Source organism: Trachypithecus francoisi, unplaced genomic scaffold, assembly GCF_009764315.1.
Source record: "Trachypithecus francoisi isolate TF-2019V2 unplaced genomic scaffold, Tfra_2.0 Lachesis_group16, whole genome shotgun sequence".
NCBI classification, from domain to species: domain Eukaryota; kingdom Metazoa; phylum Chordata; class Mammalia; order Primates; family Cercopithecidae; genus Trachypithecus; species Trachypithecus francoisi.
The window spans coordinates 20598079-20622279 of record NW_022681461.1 but is presented as its reverse complement, the minus strand read 5'-3'; the positions used below and the strand labels follow the sequence as shown (position 1 = coordinate 20622279).

At 39.1% G+C, this 24201-nt stretch overlaps 1 protein-coding gene across 1 annotated transcript; it reads left to right on the top strand.

Moving 5' to 3' along the window:
- Positions 1-22343: 22343 nt before the first annotated feature.
- Positions 22344-22730, top strand: LOC117099313 (60S ribosomal protein L39-like). Its single transcript, XM_033238734.1, has one exon. The coding sequence runs from the start codon at positions 22393-22395 to the stop codon at positions 22546-22548; it is 156 nt and encodes a 51-aa protein (XP_033094625.1). The 5' UTR covers positions 22344-22392; the 3' UTR covers positions 22549-22730.
- Positions 22731-24201: the final 1471 nt, after the last annotated feature.

Genomic DNA, 24201 nt, shown 5'->3' with positions numbered 1-24201 from the left:
GGCTCACTGCAACCTCCGCCTCCCAGGTTCAAGTGATTCTCCCGCCTCAGCCTCCCAAGTAGCTGGGATTACAGGTGTGTGCCACCATCCCCAGCTAATTTTTGTATTTTTAGTAGAGATGGGGTTTTACCATGTTGGCCAGGCTGGTCTTGAACTCCTAACCTCAAATGATCCACCTGCCTTGGCCTCCCAAAGTGCTGGGATTACAGGCATGAGCCACTGCACCTGGCCTGTCCATGAAAGTTTTGACAGCATTTTGACTGTGACCCATCACATGAAATCAGGTGTGAAATTTTCCACTTGTGAAGTCATGTCAAAAAATGTCTGATTTTAATGTATTTCAGATTTTGGATTTTCAGTTTAGGGATGCTCAACCTGTATATTTTTTAGGTGTGAAATAAAAGAAATGTCAATCCAGAAACCTATACCAAAGAAAATATCCTTCATGAATAATGGAGAAATCAAGACATTGACAATACTTACATTAAATGTAAATGGTGACTTACATCAATTATAAGACAAAGAATCCAGTAATAGGAAAAGAGTAATGCAACATGACCAAGTGGGATTTCTTTTGCAGATGCAAGGCTGGTTGAATATTCAAAAAGCAACTAATGTGATCACATATTATGTATATAATATATACATATTATACATACATATAATTGTATATGTGTGTGTATAAACTATATATAATACATATATTATAATCACATTACATATATTATATTAACATATATATTATTTGTCCACAGTTCCTGGCTCATAAATCCCATAGTCCTTGTTATTTCCTGAGTCACTAAAGCAATAATCATATATTTTGTTAAAGTATTTAGCTTTTTGTCCTTAGTTCCTGAAGCAGCTCTGGAATAGCTTCAGAGCGATAAAGGTGAAAGATAGTCTTTAGTTATAATGTGGGGGTGTTTTGGACTCAGAAGCAGGCCTCAGGAAACAGAAACTCTCTCTCATCATCTCCAGCCCTCCTTTCACTTGCTTGTTTTCTCCCCAAGGCAAGACTAAAAATATAATCTTCCCTTGTCTTTCTGTCTTGGAGCTGGCCATACAGATATTCTCTGATATACGCTTGTTCGATAATAGGTCTCAAGATTTTCATTCCAGAGGGGTTCTGGACAGAAGAAATGCTACAAAAGAGAAGCCAAGAAGAACCTGAACAAACAGGTCTTGCTGGGTTTCCTCATTCTGTCTATTAGTATTAAATCATACCCTTTTTGTCCAGTCACATTTCTACACAGTTTCCCATCCTTCAATCACGCTTATCCAATGAAGTCTCCATAAAAGGCCCAAGAGAACAGGGTACAGAGAGCTTCCAGACAGCTGAACACATGGAGGTTCTTGGAGGGTGGCACATCAGGGGAGGGAATAGAAATTTTGTGCTCCTTTGTCCATCCCTCACCCTATGCATCTCTTCATCTGTAGCCTTTGTAATAGCCTCTATAGTAAACCAGTAAATGTAAGTAATTGTTTCTCTAAGTTCTATGAGCTGCTCAAGCAAATTAATCAAATCCAAAGAGAGGGGTCCCCCACCTTATAGCTGGTTGATCAGAAGCACAGGCACAACAACCTGGGGCTTGCAACTGGCATCAGAATTAGGGGGCACTCTTGTGGGATGAGACAGAGCCCTCACCCCATGGGATCTCATACTGTCTCCAGGTAGATAGTGTCAAAACTGAAATGAGTTGGAAGACAGCCAGCTGGTGTCCATGGCAGGATTGTTTGCCTGCTTGATGATGGGGAGAAACCCCCATATATCTGGTGTCAAAAGCCTGTTGTGAGAGCGTAGTGGGAGAAACAGTTTTTTTTTTTTCTACACAGTAACCCATGTTATGCAATGACAACAAAAAATCCCATACTTTTATGAATCAATGCAGAAAAATTATCTGATAAAGTTTAACATTAATTCTTGATTTTATAAAAACTCTCAGAGGAAAGTTGGAATAGAAGAGAAATTCCTCAACTTGACAAAGGCTGTCTGTAGAAAACCTACAGCTAATATTTGACTTAGTGGTGAAAGATTAAATACATTTCCCCCAAAATCTGAATAAGGCAATGACGTCTGCCCTCACCACTCTTACTCAACATAGAACTGGAAGTTCTAGCCAGTGTAACAAGACAATAAAAGGAAATAAATGATCAGATTGGAAAGGAAGAGGTGAAACTGTCCCTAGTTATGGATGACATCATTGCCTATATAGAAAATCCCAAGGAATCTACATAAAATAATTTTCAAAAATCCTATTACTAATAGGTGAGTTCAGCAAGATCCCGGGATATACTACTGATGCAATTTGGATGTTTGTCCCCCAAAACCTCATGTTAAAATTTGATTCCAGCGCTGGAGATGAGGCTTCATGGGAGGTGTTTGGGTCATGGGGGTGGACTCTTCACTAATGGATGAATGCCTTCCCTATTGGGGGAAGGGAGTGAGTGAATTCTCATTCTAGTAGTTCCTGAGAAGCTGGTTGTTTTAAAAAGACAGGCACATCCCCTCTCTCTTTCTTGCTTCCCCTCTTGCTGTGTGATCTCTGTACATGCTGGCCCCCTTCACCTTCTGCCATGAATGAAAGCAGCCTGTGGCTGTCACCAGATGTAGATGCCCAATCTTGAACTTTTTTAGGTATGAGAATCACGAAGCAAAGAAACCCTTTTCCTTTACAAATTACCCAGCCTCAAGTACTCCTGTATAGCAACACTATGTGGACTGAGACACAAACACATTGCAAAAATCAGGTGCATTTCTATGTAATAGCAATGAACAGCTGGATACAGAAATTTTAAAAGCAATATAATTTATAATTGCTTAAAAATTCTGAAATACTTAGATATAAATCTAACACAATAGTTATAGGATTTATAAACTGAAAACTACACAACACTGATGAAAGAAATCAAAGATCTAAATAAATAGAGAGATACACCATGCTTACGGATTGGAAGAATAAGCATAGAAAGATGTCAATTATCCCAAAATTGATATATAGGCTTGTTGGGGTCTCAGAAAATGATCCCAGAAAGTACGGTATTTGGCATGCTGAGTACTTTGAACTAAAGGACATAGGAAGCCTTCTAAAGCAACTTCAGAACCAAGTGGTCTGTATCTTGATTGCTTCAATGTCAATATCCTAATTAACTGTGGTATTGTACTGTATATACATTTGCAAGATGTTATCATTGGGTAAAATTGGGTGAAGAGTATATTCTGTTTCAGCTTCAGTTACTGTATTGCAGTACAGTCCTGACACTAACTTCCTGAAGTTAGTGCAAACTCCACAAGTTAAGGGCTTAGTTTTCCATAGGCTTCCCTCACTCCAGACTCAAGCCACTCTTTGGGGGTCCTCAGACCACCCACACTTCTGACTCAGTGGCTACAAATTCAGGAGTTCCCGCAACCACCTCAGGTTTAATTCACTAGAATGACTCACAGAACTCAGGAAAGTATTGTTTTATTAAAGTACAGATCAGGACTAGCCAAATTAAGAGACACATAGGACGAGGTCTGGAAGGTCCCCAATGCAGAGTTTCACTGCTGTCTCCACATGGAATCAGGGTGCACTTTCCTGGTACACTTATGTGTTCACCAACCAGGAAGCTCCACCATGTTTTCTCCACCTCCTGAAAGTCAGGATGTTGGACTGATATCACATGGCTCAAGTCCCAACCCTCTAATCACATGGTTGTTCTTTCAGGGCTGACCAGCCCTTAGGTTGAGGCTATCTAGGGGTTTAAAATGAGTTACCTCATTAGCATAAAAATCAGGTGATCTAAGGTGCTGATGAATAACAAGGGCACTACTATTACTCAGGAAATTCCAAGGATTTTGTGTCTCACCCATGAACCAGGACAAATGCCAAATTATTATACAACAGGACACATGGATCTCTCTGTATTATCTCTTACAACTGCATGTGAATTTGCAATTGTCCCAAAATCAAGAGCTTTTTCTAAAAAGCTACCTAGAATATCAGAAACAAAGTCAATACCAAACACAGAAAGAAACAAAGAAAGTCAATACCAAAATTTGCTCTGAAATACAATAAGACATGAATGAAGTTCTAAATTAAAAGTTTTTTTTTTTTTTTATTATACTTTAAGTTCTAGGGTACATGTGCATGACGTTTATATCATGTATAACTCCCCAATGCAATCCCTCCCTCCTCCCCCCTCCCCATGATAGGCCCCAGTGTGTGATGTTCCCCTTCCCGAGTCCAAGTGATCTCATTGTTCAGTTCCCACCTATGAGTGAGAACATGCGGTGTTTGGTTTCTCTTCTTGTGATAGTTTGCTAAGAATGATGGTTTCCAGCTGCATCCATGTCCCTACAAAGGACGCAAACTCATCCTTTTTGATGGCTGCATAGTATTCCATGGTGTATATGTGCCACATTTTCTTAATCCAGTCTGTCACAGATGGACATTTGGGTTGATTCCAAGTCTTTGCTATTGTGAATAGTGCCGCAATAAACAAACGTGTGCATGTGTCTTTGTAGTAGAGTAATTTATAATCCTTTGGGTATATACCCAGTAGTGGGATGGCTGGGTCATATGGTACATCTAGTTCTAGATCCTTGAGGAATCGCCATACTGTTTTCCATAATGGTTGAACTAGTTTACAATCCCACCAACAGTGTAAAAGTGTTCCTATTTCTCCACATCCTCTCCAACACCTGTTGTTTCCTGACTTCTTAATGATTGCCATTCTAACTGGTGTGAGATGGTATCTCATTGTGGTTTTGATTTGCATTTCTCTGATGGCCAGTGATGATGAGCATTTTTTCATGTGTCTGTTGGCTGTATGGATGTCTTCTTTTGAGAAATGTCTGTTCATATCCTTTCCCCACTTTTTGATGGGGTTGTTTGCTTTTTTCTTGTATATTTGTTTGAGTTCTTGGTAGATTCTGGATATTAGCCTTTGTCAGATGAGTAGGTTGCAAAAATTTTTTCCCATTCTGTAGGTTGCCTGTTCACTCTGATGGTAGTTTCTTTGGCTGTGCAAAAGCTCTTTAGTTTAATTAGATCCCATGTATCAATTTTTGCTTTTGCTGCCGTTGCTTTTGGTGTTTTAGACATGAAGTCCTTGCCCATGCCTATGTCCTGAATGGTACTACCTAGATTTTCTTCTAGGGTTTTTATGGTATTAGGTCTAACATTTAAGTCTCTGATCCATCTTGAATTAATCTTCGTATAAGGGGTAAGGAAAGGATCCAGTTTCAGCTTTCTACTTATGGCTAGCCAATTTTCCCAGCATCATTTATTAAATAGGGAATCCTTTCCCCATTTCTTGTTTCTCTCAGGTTTGTCAAAGATCAGATGGCTGTAGATGTGTGGTATTATTTCTGAGGACTCTGTTCTGTTCCATTGGTCTATATCTCTGTTGTGGTACCAGTACCATGCTGTTTTGGTTACTGTAGCCTTGTAGTATAGTTTGAAGTCAGGTAGCGTGACGCCTCCAGCTTTGTCCTTTTGACTTAGGATTGTCTTGGCAATGCGGGCTCTTTTTTGGTTCCATATGAACTTTAAAGCAGTTTTTTCCAATTCTGTGAAGAAAGTCATTGGTAGCTTGATGGGGATGGCATTGAATCTATAAATCACCTTGGGCAGTATGGCCATTTTCACGATATTGATTCTTCCTATCCATGAGCATGGTATGTTCTTCCATTTGTTTGTGTCCTCTTTGATTTCACTGAGCAGTGGTTTGTAGTTCTCCTTGAAGAGGTCCTTTACATCCCTTGTAAGCTGGATTCCTAGGTATTTGATTCTCTTTGAAGCAATTGTGAATGGAAGTTGATTCCTGATTTGGCTCTCTGCTTGTCTGTTACTGGTGTATAAGAATGCTTGTGATTGGCCGGGCGCGGTGGCTCAAGCCTGTAATCCCAGCACTTTGGGAGGCGAGACGGGTGGATCACGAGGTCAGGAGATCGAGACCATCCTGGCTAACACGGTGAAACCCCGTCTCTACTAAAAAAATACAAAAAAATTAGCCGGGCGAGATGGCGGGCGCCTGTAGTCCCAGCTACTCGGGAGGCTGAGGCAGGAGAATGGCATAAACCCGGGAGGCGGAGCTTGCAGTGAGCCGAGATCGCGCCACTGCACTCCAGCCTGGGTGACAGAGCGAGACTCCATCTCAAAAAAAAAAAAAAAAAAAAAAAAAAAAAAAAAAAAAAGAATGCTTGTGATTTTTGCACATTAATTTTGTATCCTGAGACTTTGCTGAAGTTGCTTATCAGCTTAAGCAGATTTTGGGCTGAGACAATGGGGTTTTCTAAATATACAATCATGTCATCTGCAAACAGGGACAATTTGACTTCTTCTTTTCCTAACTGGATACCCTTGATTTCTTTCTCTTGCCTGATTGCCCTAGCCAGAACTTCCAACACTATGTTGAATAGGAGTGGTGAGAGAGGGCATCCCTGTCTTGTGCCAGTTTTCAAAGGGAATTTTTCCAGTTTTTGCCCATTCAGTATGATATTGGCTGTGGGTTTGTCATAAATAGCTCTTATTATTTTGAGGTACGTTCCATCAATACCGAATTTATTGAGCGTTTTTAGCATAAAGGGCTGTTGAATTTTGTCAAAAGCCTTTTCTGCATCTATTGAGATAATCATGTGGTTCTTGTCTTTGGTTCTGTTTATATGCTGGATTACGTTGATTGATTTGCGAATGTTGAACCAGCCTTGCATCCCAGGGATGAAGCCCACTTGATCATGGTGGATAAGCTTTTTGATGTGCTGCTGAATCCGGTTTGCCAGTATTTTATTGAGGATTTTTGCATCGATGTTCATCAGGGATATTGGTCTAAAATTCTCTCTTTTTGTTGTGTCTCTGCCAGGCTTTGGTATCAGGATGATGTTGGCCTCATAAAATGAGTTAGGGAGGATTCCCTCTTTTTCTATTGATTGAAATAGTTTCAGAAGGAATGGTACCAGCTCCACCTTGTACCTCTGGTAGAATTCAGCTGTGAATCCATCTGGTCCTGGACTTTTTTTGGTGGGTAGGCTATTAATTATTGCCTCAATTTCAGAGCCTGCTATTGGTCTATTCAGGGATTCAACTTCTTCCTGGTTTAGTCTTGGGAGAGTGTAAGTGTCCAGGAAATTATCCATTTCTTCTAGATTTTCTAGTTGATTTGCGTAGAGGTGTTTATAGTATTCTCTGATGGTAGTTTGTATTTCTGTGGGGTCGGTGGTGATATCCCCTTTATCATTTTTTATTGCGTCTATTTGATTCCTCTCTCTTTTCTTCTTTATTAGTCTAGCTAGCGGTCTGTCAATTTTGTTGATCTTTTCAAAAAACCAACTCCTGGATTCATTGATTTTTTGGAGGGTTTTTTGTGTCTCTATCTCCTTCAGTTCTGCTCTGACCTTAGTTATTTCTTGCCTTCTGCTAGCTTTTGAATGTGTTTGCTCTTGCCTCTCTAGTTCTTTTAATTGTGATGTTAGAGTGTCAATTTTAGATCTCTCCTGCTTTCTCTTGTGGGCATTTAGTGCTATAAATTTCCCTCTACACACTGCTTTAAATGTGTCCCAGAGATTCTGGTATGTTGTATCTTTGTTCTCATTGGTTTCAAAGAACATCTTTATTTCTGCTTTCATTTCTTTATGTACCCAGTAGTCATTCAGGAGCAGGTTGTTCAGTTTCCATGTAGTTGAGCGGTTTGGATTGAGTTTCTTAGTCCTGAGTTCTAGTTTGATTGCACTGTGGTCTGAGAGACAGTTTGTTATAATTTCTGTTCTTGTACATTTGCTGAGGAGTGCTTTACTTCCAATTATGTGGTCAATTTTGGAATAAGTGCAATGTGGTGCTGAGAAGAATGTATATTCTGTTGATTTGGGGTGGAGAGTTCTATAGATGTCTATTAGGTCCGCTTGGTGCAGAGATGAGTTCAATTCCTGGATATCCTTGTTAACTTTCTGTCTCGTTGATCTGTCTAATGTTGACAGTGGAGTGTTGAAGTCTCCCATTATTATTGTATGGGAGTCTAAGTCTCTTTGTAGGTCTCTAAGGACTTGCTTTATGAATCTGGGTGCTCCTGTATTGGGTGCATATATATTTAGGAGAGTTAGCTCTTCCTGTTGAATTGATCCCTTTACCATGATGTAATGGCCTTCTTTGTCTCTTTTGATCTTTGATGGTTTAAAGTCTGTTTTATCAGAGACTAGGATTGCAACCCCTGCTTTTTTTGTTCTCCATTTGCTTGGTAGATCTTCCTCCATCCCTTTATTTTGAGCCTATGTATGTCTCTGCATGTGAGATGGGTCTCCTGAATACAGCAGACTGATGGGTCTTGACTCTTGATCCAGTTTGCCAGTCTGTGTCTTTTAATTGGAGCATTTAGTCCATTGACATTTAAGGTTAATATTGTTATGTGTGAACTTGATCCTGTCATTATGATATTAACTGGTTATTTTGCTCGTTAGTTGATGCAGTTTCTTCCTAGCCTCGATGGTCTTTACATTTTGGCATGTTTTTGCAATGGCTGGTACCGCTTGTTCCTTTCCATGTTTAGGGCTTCCTTCAGGGTCTCTTGTAAGGCAGGCCTGGTGGTGACAAAATCTCTAAGCATTTGCTTATCTGTAAAGGATTTTATTTCTCCTTCACTGATGAAGCTTAGTTTGGCTGGATATGAATTCTGGGTTGAAAATTCTTTTCTTTAAGAACATTGAATATTGGCCCCCACTCTCTTCTGGCTTGTAGAGTTTCTGCCGAGAGGTCTGCTGTTATTCTGATGGGCTTCCCTTTGTGGGTAACCCGACCTTTCTCTCTGGCTGCCCTTAAGATTTTTTCCTTCATTTCAACTTTGGTGAATCTGGCAATTATGTGTCTTGGAGTTGCTCTTCTGGAGGAGTATCTTTCTGGCGTTCTCTGTATTCCTGAATTTGAATGTTGGCCTGCCCTACTAGGTTGGGGAAGTTCTCCTGGATGGTATCCTGAAGAGTGTTTTCCAACTTGGTTCCATTTTCCCCCTCACTTTCAGGCACCCCAATCAGACGTAGATTTGGTCTTTTTACATAATCCCATACTTCTTGCAGGCTTTGTTCATTTCTTTTTCTTCTTTTTTCTTTTGGTTTCTCTTCTCGCTTCATTTCATTCATTTGATCCTCAATCGCTGATACTCTTTCTTCCAGTTGATCGAGTCGGTTACTGAAGCTTGTGCATTTGTCACGTATTTCTCGTGTCATGGTTTTCATCTCTGTCATTTCGTTTATGATCTTCTCTGCATTAATTAATCTAGCTGTCAATTCTTCCACTTTTTTTTCAAGATTTTTAGTTTCTTTGCGCTGGGTACGTAATTCCTCCTTTAGCTCTGAGAGGTTTGATGGACTGAAGCCTTCTTCTCTCATCTCGTCAAAGTCATTCTCTGACCAGCTTTGATCTGTTGCTGGCGATGGGCTGCGCTCCTTTGCAGGGGGAGATGCGCTCTTATTTTTTGAATTTCCAGCTTTTCTGCCCTGCTTCTTCCCCATCTTTGTGGTTTTATCTGTCTCTGGACTTTGATGATGGTGACGTACTGATGGGGTTTTGGTATAGGTGTCCTTCCTGTTTGATCGTTTTCCGTCTGACAGTCAGGAGGACTGTCTGTTGGTCTGTTGGAGATTGCTTGAGGTCCACTCCAGACCCTGTTTGCCTGGGTATCAGCAGCAGAGGTTGCCGAAGATAGAATATTGCTGAACAGCGAGTGTACCTGTCTGATTCTTTCTTTGGAAGTTTCCTCTCAGGGGTGACGCCACCCTGTGAGGTGTGGGGTGTCAGACTGCCCCTAGTGGGGGATGTCTCCCAGCTAGGCTACTCAGGGGTCAGGGACCCACCTGAGCAGGCAGTCTGTCCGTTCTCGGATCTCAACCTCCGCGTTAGGAGATCCACGGCTCTCCCCAAAGCTGTCAGACAGAGTCGTTCGCGTCTGCACCGCCCCCGCTCTTTCCCCTAATGGGCTGCAGCTGTGCGCTGTCCGCAGAGGTAGAGTCTACAGAGACAGGCAGGCTTCCTTGAGCTGCTGTGAGCTCCACCCAGTTCGAGCTTCCCAGCGGCTTTGTTTACCTACTTAAGCCTCAGCAATGGCGGGCGCCCCTCCCCCAGCCTCGCTGCTGCCTTGCGGATAGATCGCCGCAGACGGCTGTGTTAGCAGTGAGGGAGGCTCCGTGGGCATGGGACCCTCCCGGCCAGGTGTGGGATATATTCTCCTGGTGTGCCTGTTTCCTTAAAGCGCAGTATTGGGGTGGGAGTTACCCGATTTTCCAGGTGTTGTGTGTCTCAGTTCCCCTGGCTAGGAAAAAGGGATTCCTTTCCCCCTTGCGCTTCCAGGTGAGGCGATGCCTCGCCCTGCTTCAGCTCACGCTGGTCAGGCTGCAGCAGCTGACCAGCACCGATTGTCCGGCACTCCCTAGCGAGATGACCCCAGTACCTCAGTTGAAAACGCAGAAATCACCGGTCTTCTGTGTCGCTCGCGCTGGGAGTTGGAGACTGGAGCTGCTCCTATTCGCCATCTTGCTCCGCCCCAATTAAAAGTTTTAAACTGTGGTCCATGAGCTCTTATGGACTATAGACAGGATTCTGCAGTTCCATGGATTTATTTCCCAAATAATTTCTAGAAAAAATTTTCAGAACAATTTATTGAGTATTTTCCCCTTCCACTGTGATGATTCTTTTTCATATGTTAAGTTCTTATCTGTTGTTGGGGTTCAGAAAATAATATCCCCAAAATATGATGCTTTGGCATGCTGAGCATTTTGAATGAAAAGAAACTGGAAGACCTTAGAAGCTACCTCAGAACCAAGGACTTTATTTTTTATTTATTTTTTTGAGATGGAGTTTCACTCTTGTTGCCCAGGCTGGAGTGCAATGGTGCAATCTCGGCTCACTACAACCTCCGCCTCCCAGATTCAAGTGATTCCCCTGCCTCAGCCTCCCAAGTAGCTGGATTTACAGGCATGTGCCACCATGCCTGGTTAATTTTGTATTTTTAGTAGAGATGGGGTTTCTCCATGTTGGTTAGGCTGGTCTCAAACTCCCCACCTCAAGTGATCTGCCCACCTCAGCCTCCCAAAGTGCTGGGATTACAGGCATGAACCATCGTGCCCAGCCAGAACCAAGGACTTTCTAACCTTCTTTTGTTTCTCCCTCCCAAGTGCACGGTTTTCTCTGGAATTTCCTTATGTGACAGGAAACATCTTTCCAAAAGGAATGTAGTTGTCTTAAACACCACCCCTAGAAATCTTGTTAAATAACCAGAAAAGATTAACCATGGGAGAAGTCTATCCATGCCCAGAAAGACTTTTTATCTATTCTTCTAAGGGCAGCTCTGAGAGATTACCTTACAGACTTTATCTGCATAACAAAACAACCTTTGTTTACAATGTAGTTCTGCCCCTTACCTTCCTATAACTTGCTGGGCTCATTTAGTTTCCCAAGAGAATCATTTACAAACTGTTGTCTGCTCTTTGGGCCCATTTCTTTCCCTTGAAAATTATTTACTACCCCTCCTGATTGCCACATTCTCCATTTGCCTCGCGCACTGCACTCCAACCTGGGCGACTGAGCGAGACGGCGTCTCAAAAAAAAAAAAAAAGCTTATTTTACTACATTTTGTGTAAAAATAAAGGGGCAATATATTCTCCTCGTTTTATAAAAAGGAATAAAGAAAAGATAAGACAAAAACTGATGAAAATGTTTATAGGTGCTAATTGGGAATAAATGGAATGAATAGAGATAGCAGAGAGTTTTTCTTTCTTTTTTTTTTTTTTTTGAGATGGAGTCTTGCTCTGTCACCCGGGCTGGAGTGCAGTGGCTGGATCCCAGCTCACTGCAAGCTCCGCCTCCCAGGTTTATGCCATTCTCCTGCCTCAGCCTCCCGTGTAGCTGGGACTACAGGCGCCCGCCACCTCGCCCAGCTAGTTTTTTGTATTTTTTAGTAGAGATGGGGTTTCACCATGTTAGCCAGGATGGTCTCGATCTCCTGACCTCGTGATCTGCCCGTCTCGGCCTCCCAAAGTGCTGGGATTACAGACTTGAGCCACCACGCCCGGCCGAGAGAGTTTTTCAATATTACCTTTTTATATAATTTTGACATTTGATCCATGTAAGTGGTTTACATATTATTTTAAAATCAAATGCAATTTTAAAAATGGGAAAAAGATTACTAACATTGAAAACAAATATAACTTGACTGTGCATAAAGTTGATAACATAGCTAAACAGAAGAAAGAATTAATTCAAGTAACTTTTATACATGGAAGTTTGGTTGAAAATCCTTCAAATATTTTAAAGGCAGAAAAAAAACAAAGAAGCTTGACTCGGTTGTTAGTTGTCTTAGTGGAATAATTCTGGAACTTTCTGTGTATATGTAAGATAGGGCAAATGAGCAAATGAATTTGTTCTTTGGTGAACCAAGTCCCTTGCTGTGGGGAAGGGGAGATACACTTGTGGAATAGAGGAATGTGAGGGATCCTGTGATGTTGGATTTGAATTGCAGTATCAGTATAAATTGAGTCCCAGGAGCAATTAGCATACCTAGAGCCCAGAATGTGGCTTCTACATACCTTTCTCACAAAAAGAACCAGGGTTCTTTATGGAAATGGTTAGTTCCAGGTGTGAGGTGGAAGAATTACAGAGGGAATCTGGAATATCTTAAGCCTGAAAGGAAGTAAGTGCACTAAAACTCAAGGGCACACAGGAACCAATTGACCAAGTATGGGACAATTTGAGCATCAAAGCCAACCATTTAAAAATGAATCTTTTAGTTTATTATAATAAGTGAAAAGAAGAGATAGGCAGTGAAGAAATTCTTTAGAGAAAATGCCAGCTAACAAATGTAGAAAGAAACACAGAATTAGCAAACCACAATCACCACCATACCACCACTTCATAATGATTGAGTCAGACAAGGATCATGTATGAATTCTAAAAGCAATGTGGTGAAAGGTAATCTCCAAACAGGATATCCACACGGTCTGAAAGACTCCAGGGTCCTCACTAATTTTAGAGAAAAGGGTATATCTTTACAACATAGAAATGTGTGCACACTACCTTAATCAAAGGATCAAACTTGACATTATCAATAATGAGACAACCTGACGTTATGTGCCTCTTCTGCGAAGCAATGGAAAGTACCTACGTTGTCAGCCACGTAGTATTCTCTTACCAAAAATGCTTAACACTATACAAAAATAGGTAGAAGGATTAAGATCTAGTGTTCAGCAGCACAATAGGGTGATTATAGTTACAATAATTTATTGTATACTTCAAAATAACTAGAAGAGAAGATTTGGAATGTTCCCAACCCAAAGAAATGATAAATGTTTGAGGTGATGGATATCTCAGTTACCTGTATTTTATCATTACACATTGCATGCTTGTATCAAAATATCATATGTACCCTGTAAATAGATACAAACTATTATGTGTCCATACTAATTAAAAATTTAAAAATACATTAAAAATACTTAACCCTAATATAATTTTTGAGGATATAATTTAACAAATCCCAATGACGTGACATTCTACAAGACAACTGCTCTGAACTCCTCAAAAATATCGATAACATGAAAGTCAAAAAAAGCAGGGGCTTATTGTACTAGATTTCAACAAGCTTGAGAAACATGACAACTAAATAATCCTCTGCATAATCCTTGATTGGACTCTGGATTTTAAAACAAAAACTATACAAATACATGATTGGAGTAATTGGTGGAATTTGAATATGAATTACATTTTGGATAATATTATGTGTCTGCTGGGCACAGTGACTCACACCTGTAATCTCAGTACTTTGAGAAGCTGAGGTGGATTACTTGAGCCCAGGAGTTTGAGACCAGCCTGGGCAACATAGTGAGACCTCACTTCTACAAATAATAAAAAAAAAAATTACTGGGAATGGTGGCATGCACCTGTGGTCCCAGCTACTCCAGAGGATGGGATGGGAGATGGGAGGATTGCTTGAACCCGGGCAGTTGAGGCTGCAGTAGGCCATAATTGCAGCACTGCATTCCAGCCTGGGTGACACAGCAAGACCCTGTCTCATAAAAAAAAGAAAAGAGAGAACATTATTGTGTCAATCTTAGGTATCTTGGGAGTGATAATGGCGTTGCGACTGTGAAGAATACATACTGAAGAATTTAAAGGTGAAGCATCATGGTATCGGCAAGTTACTTTCAAATGATTCAGCACAACAGAGAGAGAGGGCAGGGGCACAAATGTGGCACAATGTTAACAGCTGATGGATATGGGTGAAGGGTATGGAGGCATTGTGGTTGTATGTTGCTGCATACCAAACTACCCCAAAGCTTAGTGGCTTAAAAAAACATTCTTTCATTATATTTTACCATTTTATGGATCAGGAATTTGGGAGGACTTTCACTGGATGATGGTTCTGCTCTAGGTGGCATTACCTAGAGTCACTTGGTGACTGGATATTCACACAGCTGATGGACAATTGGTTCAGAGAATCCAAAGCATGCCTGGTGCTTTGGTGGAGATGGCTGGATTTAGCTTTCCCTCTCTGTGTAGTCTTGGGGCCTCTCATCAGCCTCTTCACCAGGGTAGTGGAGCTTACGTGGCAGCTCAGGGATTCAGGAGACCTCCCAGAAAAGCCAGTCTTCTTAAAAGCTAGGTCCAGAACTGTCACAGAGTTCTGAGTTAGATTTTAGAGCAATCTAAAATCTTCTGCCATTTTAGATTGCTCAAGAAGTCACAGTAGTTCAGATCCAAGAAAATAAGTGACCCCACATCTCAAAGAGAAAAGAGCGTAAAATAACTTATGACCATCTCTACTCCACCACTGTAGGTTTCTGCAGTTTTGAACATTTTCAGAATGAGGGGTGGGGGAATCTTTAAATAGTGTGTTCGGCATTATTTTTGCAAGTATGTCTATACCCTAAACTCCTAATTGTTTGTTATTTTGATAGTTCCAAGTTGCTCTCCAAAAAGTGTATACCAGTTTGCCTAGCAAAAGTGCATGGGAGTCACTATGATCTTCATTATTCAAAGTAGTTTTAAAGTATACCTATATTGTGACATTTCCCTCATCAAAAAGTGGAGTCTAATTCTTCTTCCATTCAGTGTGGGCCACACTTAGTGAATAGCTTCTAATGAATAGGATATGGTGGGAGCAGTGATGTGTGATTTCCAAGCTGAGATCCTAAAAGGAGATCCAGCTTCCCCCTGAATCCTTGTCTGTTGAGGCATGCACTTTGGGAGCCCTGAACTGACAGCTGAGAACCCTGGCTACTAAGAGTGGCCAACTTTTCTGAGGGCCAATGTGGGCACAATTATACTGAATTAAAAAAAAAAAAAACACCCAAACATAATAATCTAATATGTAATGAATAAGTATACTCAAATGTGTTATTACTTTAACATAAAATATGAAAAATGGTATTTCTCTGAAATTGTATGTTCTGCACTACTTGCTTTTATGTTAAATAAATGCTATTATTTAAACAAGACAACAGTAAGCCTAGTAGCAGTGGCAGCTAGAAGTGATTAATAGTAGGATTAATTAAATAAACAATATGTGTGAGAAAATACAGCAATATTTTATGATGTTTCTGTCTTCTGATACAGCAATTTATTTGAACTCTTTTTAAATGCGTTATTGGACTTTTCAATATTTCAGGTTATATTTTTATAAATTATTATTATTATTATTATTATTTTGAGATGGAATCTTGCTCTGTCGCCCAGGCTGGAGTGCAGTGGCATGGTCTCTGCTCACTGCAACCTCCACCTCCTGGGTTCAAGCGAGTTTCCTGCCTCAGCCTCCCCGGTAGCTGGGATTACAGGCTTGAGCCACCACACCTGGCTAATTTTTGTATTTTTGGTAGAAATGGGGTTTCCCCGTGTTGGTCAGGCTGGTCTCGAACTCCTGACCTCAGGTGATCTGCCTGCCTTGGCCTCCCAAAGTGCTGGGGTTACAGGAGTGAGTCACCGCACCTGGCCCTTTATTTTCTTTTATGGAGTAGTAAAGGTGAATACAGGCAAAAGTAAGATTCAGTTTGACTTGCAGTTCTGCTTTTAATCAAACCCATATTACACTGATTCCTGGTGTCAGTCCAATGTGATGTCAATTAAGCTAGCTGTCCTCTCAACAAAAATGCCTGTGTTCATTTGCATGTGAAATACTCAGGATATTACTGGCAGCAGCAGAATTTGGACCTGTAGTGCTCTAAAAATGCCCATCTGTTCTGTATCCACAGGCTTGTTCTGGTACACCAGCTCATCATCAGGCAGGTGCTTTGCATTGGTAACTTCATCATTATAGGCTATCCATGTCTAAAATGTCCATAATTTTCAAACACTCACATTAAATATCATGATTAGTTAAGTCTCTCTCAGGGAAAATTTTTGAACTTGTAAAATTGAAAGTGATTTGACATCAATCTAAAAAGCTTTTACATGGCAAAGGAAACAATCAACGAAACAAAAAGACAACCTGCCAAATGGGAGAAAACATTTGAAAACTGTATATCTCACAAGGGGTTAATGTCAAAAACTATATCAGGAGGCCGGGCGTGGTGGATCGTGCCTGTACTCCCAGCACTTTGGCAGGCCAAGGCAGGCAGATCACCTGAGGTCAGGACTTCCAGACCAGCCTGACCAACACGGTGAAACCCCATCTCTACTAAAAGTGCAAAAACGAACCGGGTGTAGTGGCAGGCACCTGTAAGCCCAGCTACTTGGGAGGCTAAGGCGGGAGAATCACTTGAACCCGTGAGGCAGAGGATGCAACGAGCCAAAATCGTGCCTTTGCATTCCAGCCTGGGCAACAAGAGCAAAACTCCATCTCAATAAAGTAAAATAAAATAAAATAAAATAAAATAAATATATCAGAATAGCACATAATTCAACAACAAAAATCCCAAATAACCCAATTTTAAAATGGTCAAAGGACTTAAACAGACATTTTTCCACAGAAGATATACAAACGGCCAACAGGTGTATGAAAAGGTACTCGACATCACTAATCATCAGGGAAATGCAAATCAAAACCATAATGGGTTATCCTCTCACACCTGTTAGGATGGCTAGTCTCAAAAAGAGATAAGTGTTGGAGAGAGTCTGGAGAGAAAAAGAGCCCTTATACACTATTGGTAGGAATGTAAATTGGTGCAGCCATTATAGAAAATGGCATGGCAGTTTCTCAAAAAATTAAAAATACCCTATGATCCAGCAACCCCACTTCTGAGTATATATCCAAAGGAAAGGAAGTCAGTACCTCAAGGAGACATTTGCATCCCCATGTTCATTGCAACGTTACTCATAGTAGCCAACATATGGAGACAACATAAGCATTCATCAGTGGATGAATGGATGAAAAAAACATGGCATATACACACAATGGAATATTATCTAACCACAAAAAAGAAGAATGCCTTGCCATTTGTGACAACAGGGATAAACCTAGAGGACATTATGCTAAGTGAAATAAACCAGACACAGAAAGATAAATACTGCGTGATCTCACTTATATGTTGAATCTAAAAAGGTCAAACATAGAAAGAGAGCGTACAACAGTGGTTGCCAGGCAGTAGGTGGTGGCGGAAATGGGAAGATGTTGATCAAAGGGTACAAACTTTCAGTTATAAGATGAACAGGTTCTGGGAATCTAATGTACAGCATGGGTGGTGAGGGTGTGTTAATTAATTTGATTGTGATAATAATTACAAAAACGTATACATATATCAAGTTATCATGTTGTAAACCTTAAATATATATATAATATTTTTCAAATAAATATTTTAAAATAAAAAAAGAAAGTAGATGCCAAGCAAGTTAAAGTTTTAGTGAAGAAATTTAAAAGATTCTGTTTTTTCTGGTGGCAATTTTTTGAGTTCTACAACAGTCTTGTCCCAAAAAATGAGCTTTTTCTTACTATATGAGTTTTTGTCACAACCTACACATAATATCAAACAATCAGGTGACCAAATGATCAGTTCATTCTTTTCTAGGTTCCCTATGACCTCTTCAAAGATAATTCAACCAGTTTTGGAGAAACAGCAAATAAATTTTTACTATACTGTAATCCTATACTCAATGTTCATCTTCAACATATTTTCAAACTAGAGAAGGACATTCTTTTTGTCCCACACTTGGAAAATCTGATTTTTTGGCAGGCTAACATTTGAGCATCTTTTAAATAGTCAGCAACAATGGTAACCATCTTGTATGTTCTAGTCTCAAGAGGCTGGCCCCTCCCATTCTAAAAAGTCGAAATCTTATTAAGGGCTTCCATGGGTTTTGAGAAAAATGGCAAAGAACCAAAAGCTTTCATGATTAAGGCCTCGATATCAGAAGTAAGTAAATCACACTCCCTTTTAGCAGAGTCATGAGAAGATATGCAGGTCATTTAATAGGTAAGAGCTTTTTGTTTCCTCTGCTAAAAAGTTTATAGGCTGAATAAAATTTGCCAAAATATACATTTGCACTGTCTATTGTTTATGTAGATGAATGAGCAATGTCTAGTTTGTATTTGGATAAGATATAAGCCATCTTTTATCTTAATGTTTTCTGCATTTTTATTAAAATCCTTATAGAATTTTTTTTAAAAGATGGTTTGAAACTCCATTTCCAAATAAAAGTATGTAAGAGCTAGGGGAACATATTTTTGTTGTCATAAGTCAACATATTCATCTAGAATTTATAGTAATATTAGAAATTAGGTAAGGATTTAGATTTGTCTTAACATTTGCTAGGCCAGTGGTCTTAACATTATTTATTGGCCAATACATATTTTACCAACTCTGATGGTGTTGTGCCGTGTCAGCTTAGCAAGGCTGGAGCTGCCAATTATGTTTCCTATTACCTTTTGCTCAAAAAAAGAGTATCTCTTTTAAGTTTTTAAATTATTAAGCATTCAAAGATCTAGACTACACAGCATTAAATCTGGTTTTATCCTGAAAGAAGAATGAAAATTAATGAAATTCTAATTTTTATTCTAATAGGAAAAAAGAAGAAACCAACTAAGAAAGAAAGTTTTGCCATATAATGAGCAATTTTTTAAAAAAATAATGCTTGTGTTTACCGGAGTCATTCTTATAACTCAAGTTGGAATTGATTTATTCCAATGTAGGCTTTTTACTTATTATATATTCACATTTATTCATATCATACCTAATCTATTCCCAGTTATGCATGTTAATTTATTTAGGGCTTTGCCATGTCTTCTTGCCTTTGGAACATTAGCTGTTTCAGTACTTATTAGCTCTTGCTACAAAGGATTTATAGAAGTATCAAGATGATTTTAAAAGTGGAGATCGTGCATGAGACTGCAGGTGGAAAAAAGGGAAGTAAGTTGTAAGATAGTCTGCCATGGACCACAGGCTCCATATTTACTACTTCTGTTCACTTACTTGAATTTAGAGGAAAGATTTGGTGTTAGAGAAGTTGAAAATGATGATTATTGAAAAATTCTAGTTTATCTCTGGCTCTTGATTTTCTGTTTCCTCTTTGTTATGCATGATTTGGGGGACACCTAAGTTAGTTCTGGCTTCTTCACAAATGACAACTGAAAGCCTGAGATTAAACATTAAATTTATTTCCAAAGCTACTAGTTTATTGTCAATAGGAGAGATATCTGTGCATGTGTTGGTTCCAGTGATGTAATTGTCACTCTCATCAAAGGAATTGCCTCTCATTAGATTTAGTTTCATTCTCGAATAAAACATCATCATAAATATGATATAGGATTCATTTCAAAAGATCAGACCTATTAAATCAGTACTGGAGACTGCTAGAAGATATAATTTTTAAGTACATTAAACACTCTTAAACACATGGCCCATCTTCCCCCAGATACCTCTGAGAAAATGTAATTAAAATGTAGTCTGTTTTGTGGTTTTTTTTTTTTTAAGGAAAAACTCATCAAATCTTTATGACATTAGAATATTGCATACCACAAGTGTTTGACTTTATTCCACTGGATTTGAAAATAAGTGCATAGTACTTATCTCTGCATATAATGGAGAACCTGAAATGTGTGAAGACATGCTTCAAATGATGAAGAAAATGTAAATGCATCTAGTTTAAGGGGAAATAGACTACCTGCTAATTGCTTTAAGAATTGAGTGATTTGGAAGACCTCAGGAGAGGGTTCATTTCTCTGATTTGCATACACTTCGCTCATGCTACCTGGCTTACCACAAACGCCTTGATGATGTTGTGTGTGGAGTGTTCCTCATCAACACCAGAGATTGAGAAGGATCCAGTGGCTCTGGGGACCAGAGAGCTTCTTCCCTTAAAGAAGCTGCCCTTCATTGATATCCAGCCCTTCAGAGAGCAGACTTCATGTTTGATAAATGATCTGGTTTTCTTGTTACTATCACTATTATTATTATTGCCAAAAATTAATTGGCTTAACTTTCTTGGTGAGCTTATTAGTTAATGTAGCTCTTTCAGCTCTCATAGAGAGCCTCTCTTAGACAGTCTAATAAAAAGGGCAGAAAAAAAGAAGTAATATTATTTTTATTTCCTTTCAGAGCTTTTAACACTTGGTAATATAAATAATCAAGGACTCTTAAAACCACAAAATCAAATGCTTACAGCCTGCTTTTTATGCAGGTGAAGAATACAAATTCCCTTGGGGAAGATGAATGAGGTAGAGGAGAAAGTGTGAGAGAGAAACAGGACAGAGGTGCATGGAAATGTTCAGAATATAAAGTATATCCATAGAGAATGGGGACAAAGGAGAATTGCAGGGGAGAAGGCAGTAAAATAAAGATGGAGCAAAGATTAGCAGAGAGGGGAGTAAAGTGGGAACAGGAAGATAAAGCAGAAGAAAAGAGAGAAAAAGTAAGTTGAAGAGGTAAACAGATTCTTCCTTAGAAAAGACAGAACTACAAAGGAAGGGATATATAACATAAGATACTGTGATATGGAATGTGCATTATACCATTTAAAAAAAAAAACAAAAACCTCCATATTTACCACAATTTATGTACAGACTGCACTGAAAAATCTGACCCTGCACTCTTGCATAATTTTTTGAACTTCATAAACCTGTGTCTTCCATATTGAGAGTATTAGTAGTGCTTGAGAGAATCAAACTAGCTCTTTCCATAGTAGACAAAACATATTTTTAAAGAATGTCTCAAAGTAGCAGTTTCTAGTTATATATGAGGGTAATCAAAATGTTAGGATTTTCATTTATCTTGAATACACAACCATGATTTGAAACAGTGTAAAGGGTTGCAAGGCATGTCAAGGATAAAATGCACTTTAAAAATTAAAAGATTCATAAGGTTAACTTTCATTTCAGAGAAATCTGTTAAATATGAATGTAAAAATGAATAAAATATAAGGTCATAGGCAAATCATCCTGTTTTCATGAACCTTGATCATATAATAGAAGTTATATTTGTTACTGGAATGTGAATGAAGATGGAATTCAAGATAAGGTATTAATCATAATTAGAATGACTATGACAGGTCTGTGGTGACAAATACTTAACAAGTAGTAAGAATGCTTATTCATAACAAACCTCTTAATTCATTAAATTCTTCATTAAAAGGACAACCTCTTAATAAGTTCAACGTAAAGTTGGTATAACATGCTATTTGCATTTTCTCTCTTTTTATTTCCATTTTAGTAGTGTATTGTTAACAAATTGAGATAAATCATTTAAAACGTATAATTACTTGGATATAGTCGCATAGTAATTCCCTAAGCAATTGCATGGTTATAAGTTGTCAGTGTGCATATTAATTTATCATAGCCACCAGCCTCATCTTCATTGATTTGCTACTAGCTGTTATAAAAACAGATTAAGAAGCACATGATGCCCTTCTCTGAAAGTTTCATTGAGGCACAAGTAGGGCAAACACTGCTTTCCAATTAGAATCCTGCTGTTTGCCAGGACTTGACAATGACTAATTACAGTCCTAAATGACTTATTATGTTTGAATGCATGATTATTTATAAATACATTTTAAGAGCTGCATAAAGAATCACTCCTGGTTTAAATATGAAAGCCTACTTTTGTGCAAAGATCAAAGACCTGTTGAACACCTTGAGGTCAAAGAAAAAAGACATTTTAATGCTAATGTTAGAATTTGCTTAGGCAACCATTGTCTTACAAAGAAAAAAAAGTGATTAAGTAGTCTACGGTAATGAAGTTGTAAGAGGATAAATGTTAGGTTTAAATCTCATCACTACTGACTATGAAATTTGTCACTGGCCAGGCACTGTGGCTCACACCTGTAATCCCAGCATCTTGAGAGTCTGAGGTGGGAGGATCGCTTTAGCCCAGGAGTTGGAGGCTGCAATGAGCTATGATCGTGCCACTGCACTCCAGCCTGGGTGACAGAGTGAGATCCCATCTTTAAAATAAAGAAAAACCCCCTCTTTTCCTTTCTCCGCCATCGTGGTGTGTTCTTGCCTCAACTTCTCGCCATGTCTTCTCACAAGACTTTCAGGATTAAGCAATTCCTGGCCAAGAAACAAAAGCAAAATCGTCCCATTCCCCAGTGGATTCGGATGAAAACTGGAAATAAAATAAGGTACAACTCCAAAAGGAGACATTGGAGAAGAACCAAGCTGGGTCTATAAGGAATTGCACATGAGATGGCACATATATTTGTGCTGTCTGAAGGTCACAATCACATTACCATACCAAACTGAAAATGTCACCACTCTCTGGAGGGTTCGACGTATTTTCCTCTCTGAATCTATTATGAATGCATTGGTTGGCTGGGTTCAGTAATAAATATGTGAGGCCTTTCATTTCAAAATAAATAAATAAATAAATAAAAATAAAGAAAAAAGAAAAGAAATAAAAACAAAGCAAAAAAACTTTATCACCATAGGATTTTTAGAGGAGTTCACTGTTCTTAAAATATAGAATTACCTTCTCAGAGGTGCTGGGAGAATTAAATACTTAAAATGTGTACAGCACTTTGACCAATGTCTGGGACAGGGTAAACACTCAATACATTTTAGTTTTCATTGTTATTCTGTAGCTGAGTGACAGTAACAGTCATGAACTATATGGCAGGTCCTGATTCCAGTAAAGCTGGGGTACAATTTTTGGATGTATAACTGAGTTTTGAAATTTTGAATCATTTTGGGCAATTCATTTGATCATCCGTCATTCATGAATCAGCTTCTATGAGTCAGGCACTGTGCTAGGCATGGGAAATAAGACAAATACCATGCACAACCATTGAATTGAGTTTCTTTGCACTGTAACTCAAATAGATGATGAAGACAGCAAAGTGGAGTTACAAGTTGTTTTTTCAAAAAACTGCTTTTAAACTTTAAAAATTTTAAAATATTTGAAATATGTATGAGTAGAGGAACTATTATGTTAAATACCATGTTTGTACACCAGCTTTAGCAAATCTTAGCTATTTCTATATTTTTCATTCACTCATGTGGCAGATAGACCTAGGGTGACCCCAATGTTTTCCCACCTTTGTTTCCATGCCTTTGTGTAATCTCCTCCCCTTGAGTGCAGGCAGGATCTCTGACTTGCTTCTAACAAGTGGGTTATGCCAAACATGATAGACTATCACCCATGTGATTATTTGGTGTTATATACTTGACTCTGCCCCAGCAGACTAAAGTGAGTGAGTTTCCTTGCTAGCTTGAAGAAATTAAGCAGGCATTCTGAGGAAGTTCCCATGGCAAGAAACTTCAGTCAGCTCCTAGGGTTTGAGAACAAACTTCAAGTAAAAAGCAAACAAAATGCTGGGGCCCTCAGCCAGAGAGCCACAAGTAAATAAATTCTAGCAACACCTGAATGAGCTTGGAAGCACATTCTTCCCCAGTTGAGCTTCTAGATGAGAACACAGCCCATCTGACACCTTGACTGCAGGCTTATGAGGCCCTTCACCGAAACCCAACTATGCTATGTCCAGACTCCTGACCAATGGAAACTGTCTCTTAATAAATATGTGTTGTCTGAAGCCACTAAGTTTGCAGTTATTTATTACACAACAATAGAACACTAATACAACTTCTAATAATATTACAAATGACTCAAAGGCAAAAGGTTCATCCCTCTTGCCTTTACAAAGGGAAAGATTTCTATAATGCAGAGAAATCTATCAATATCATGAGAAAAGGCCCAAAACCTTTCCTAGGAATTACTCAAGTGTTTAACATGTCCTTCTGGCATATAGGGTGTCATGCTATCTAATCTACAGTTAGAGTCTGTTTCATTATAATCCAGGATTTTTTTAAAACTCACATCAAATAGCT

Bases quoted from the DNA above. Each gene is read 5' to 3' on its own strand.
- LOC117099313 (XM_033238734.1), top strand. From the start codon at position 22,393: ATGTCTTCTCACAAGACTTTCAGGATTAAGCAATTCCTGGCCAAGAAA.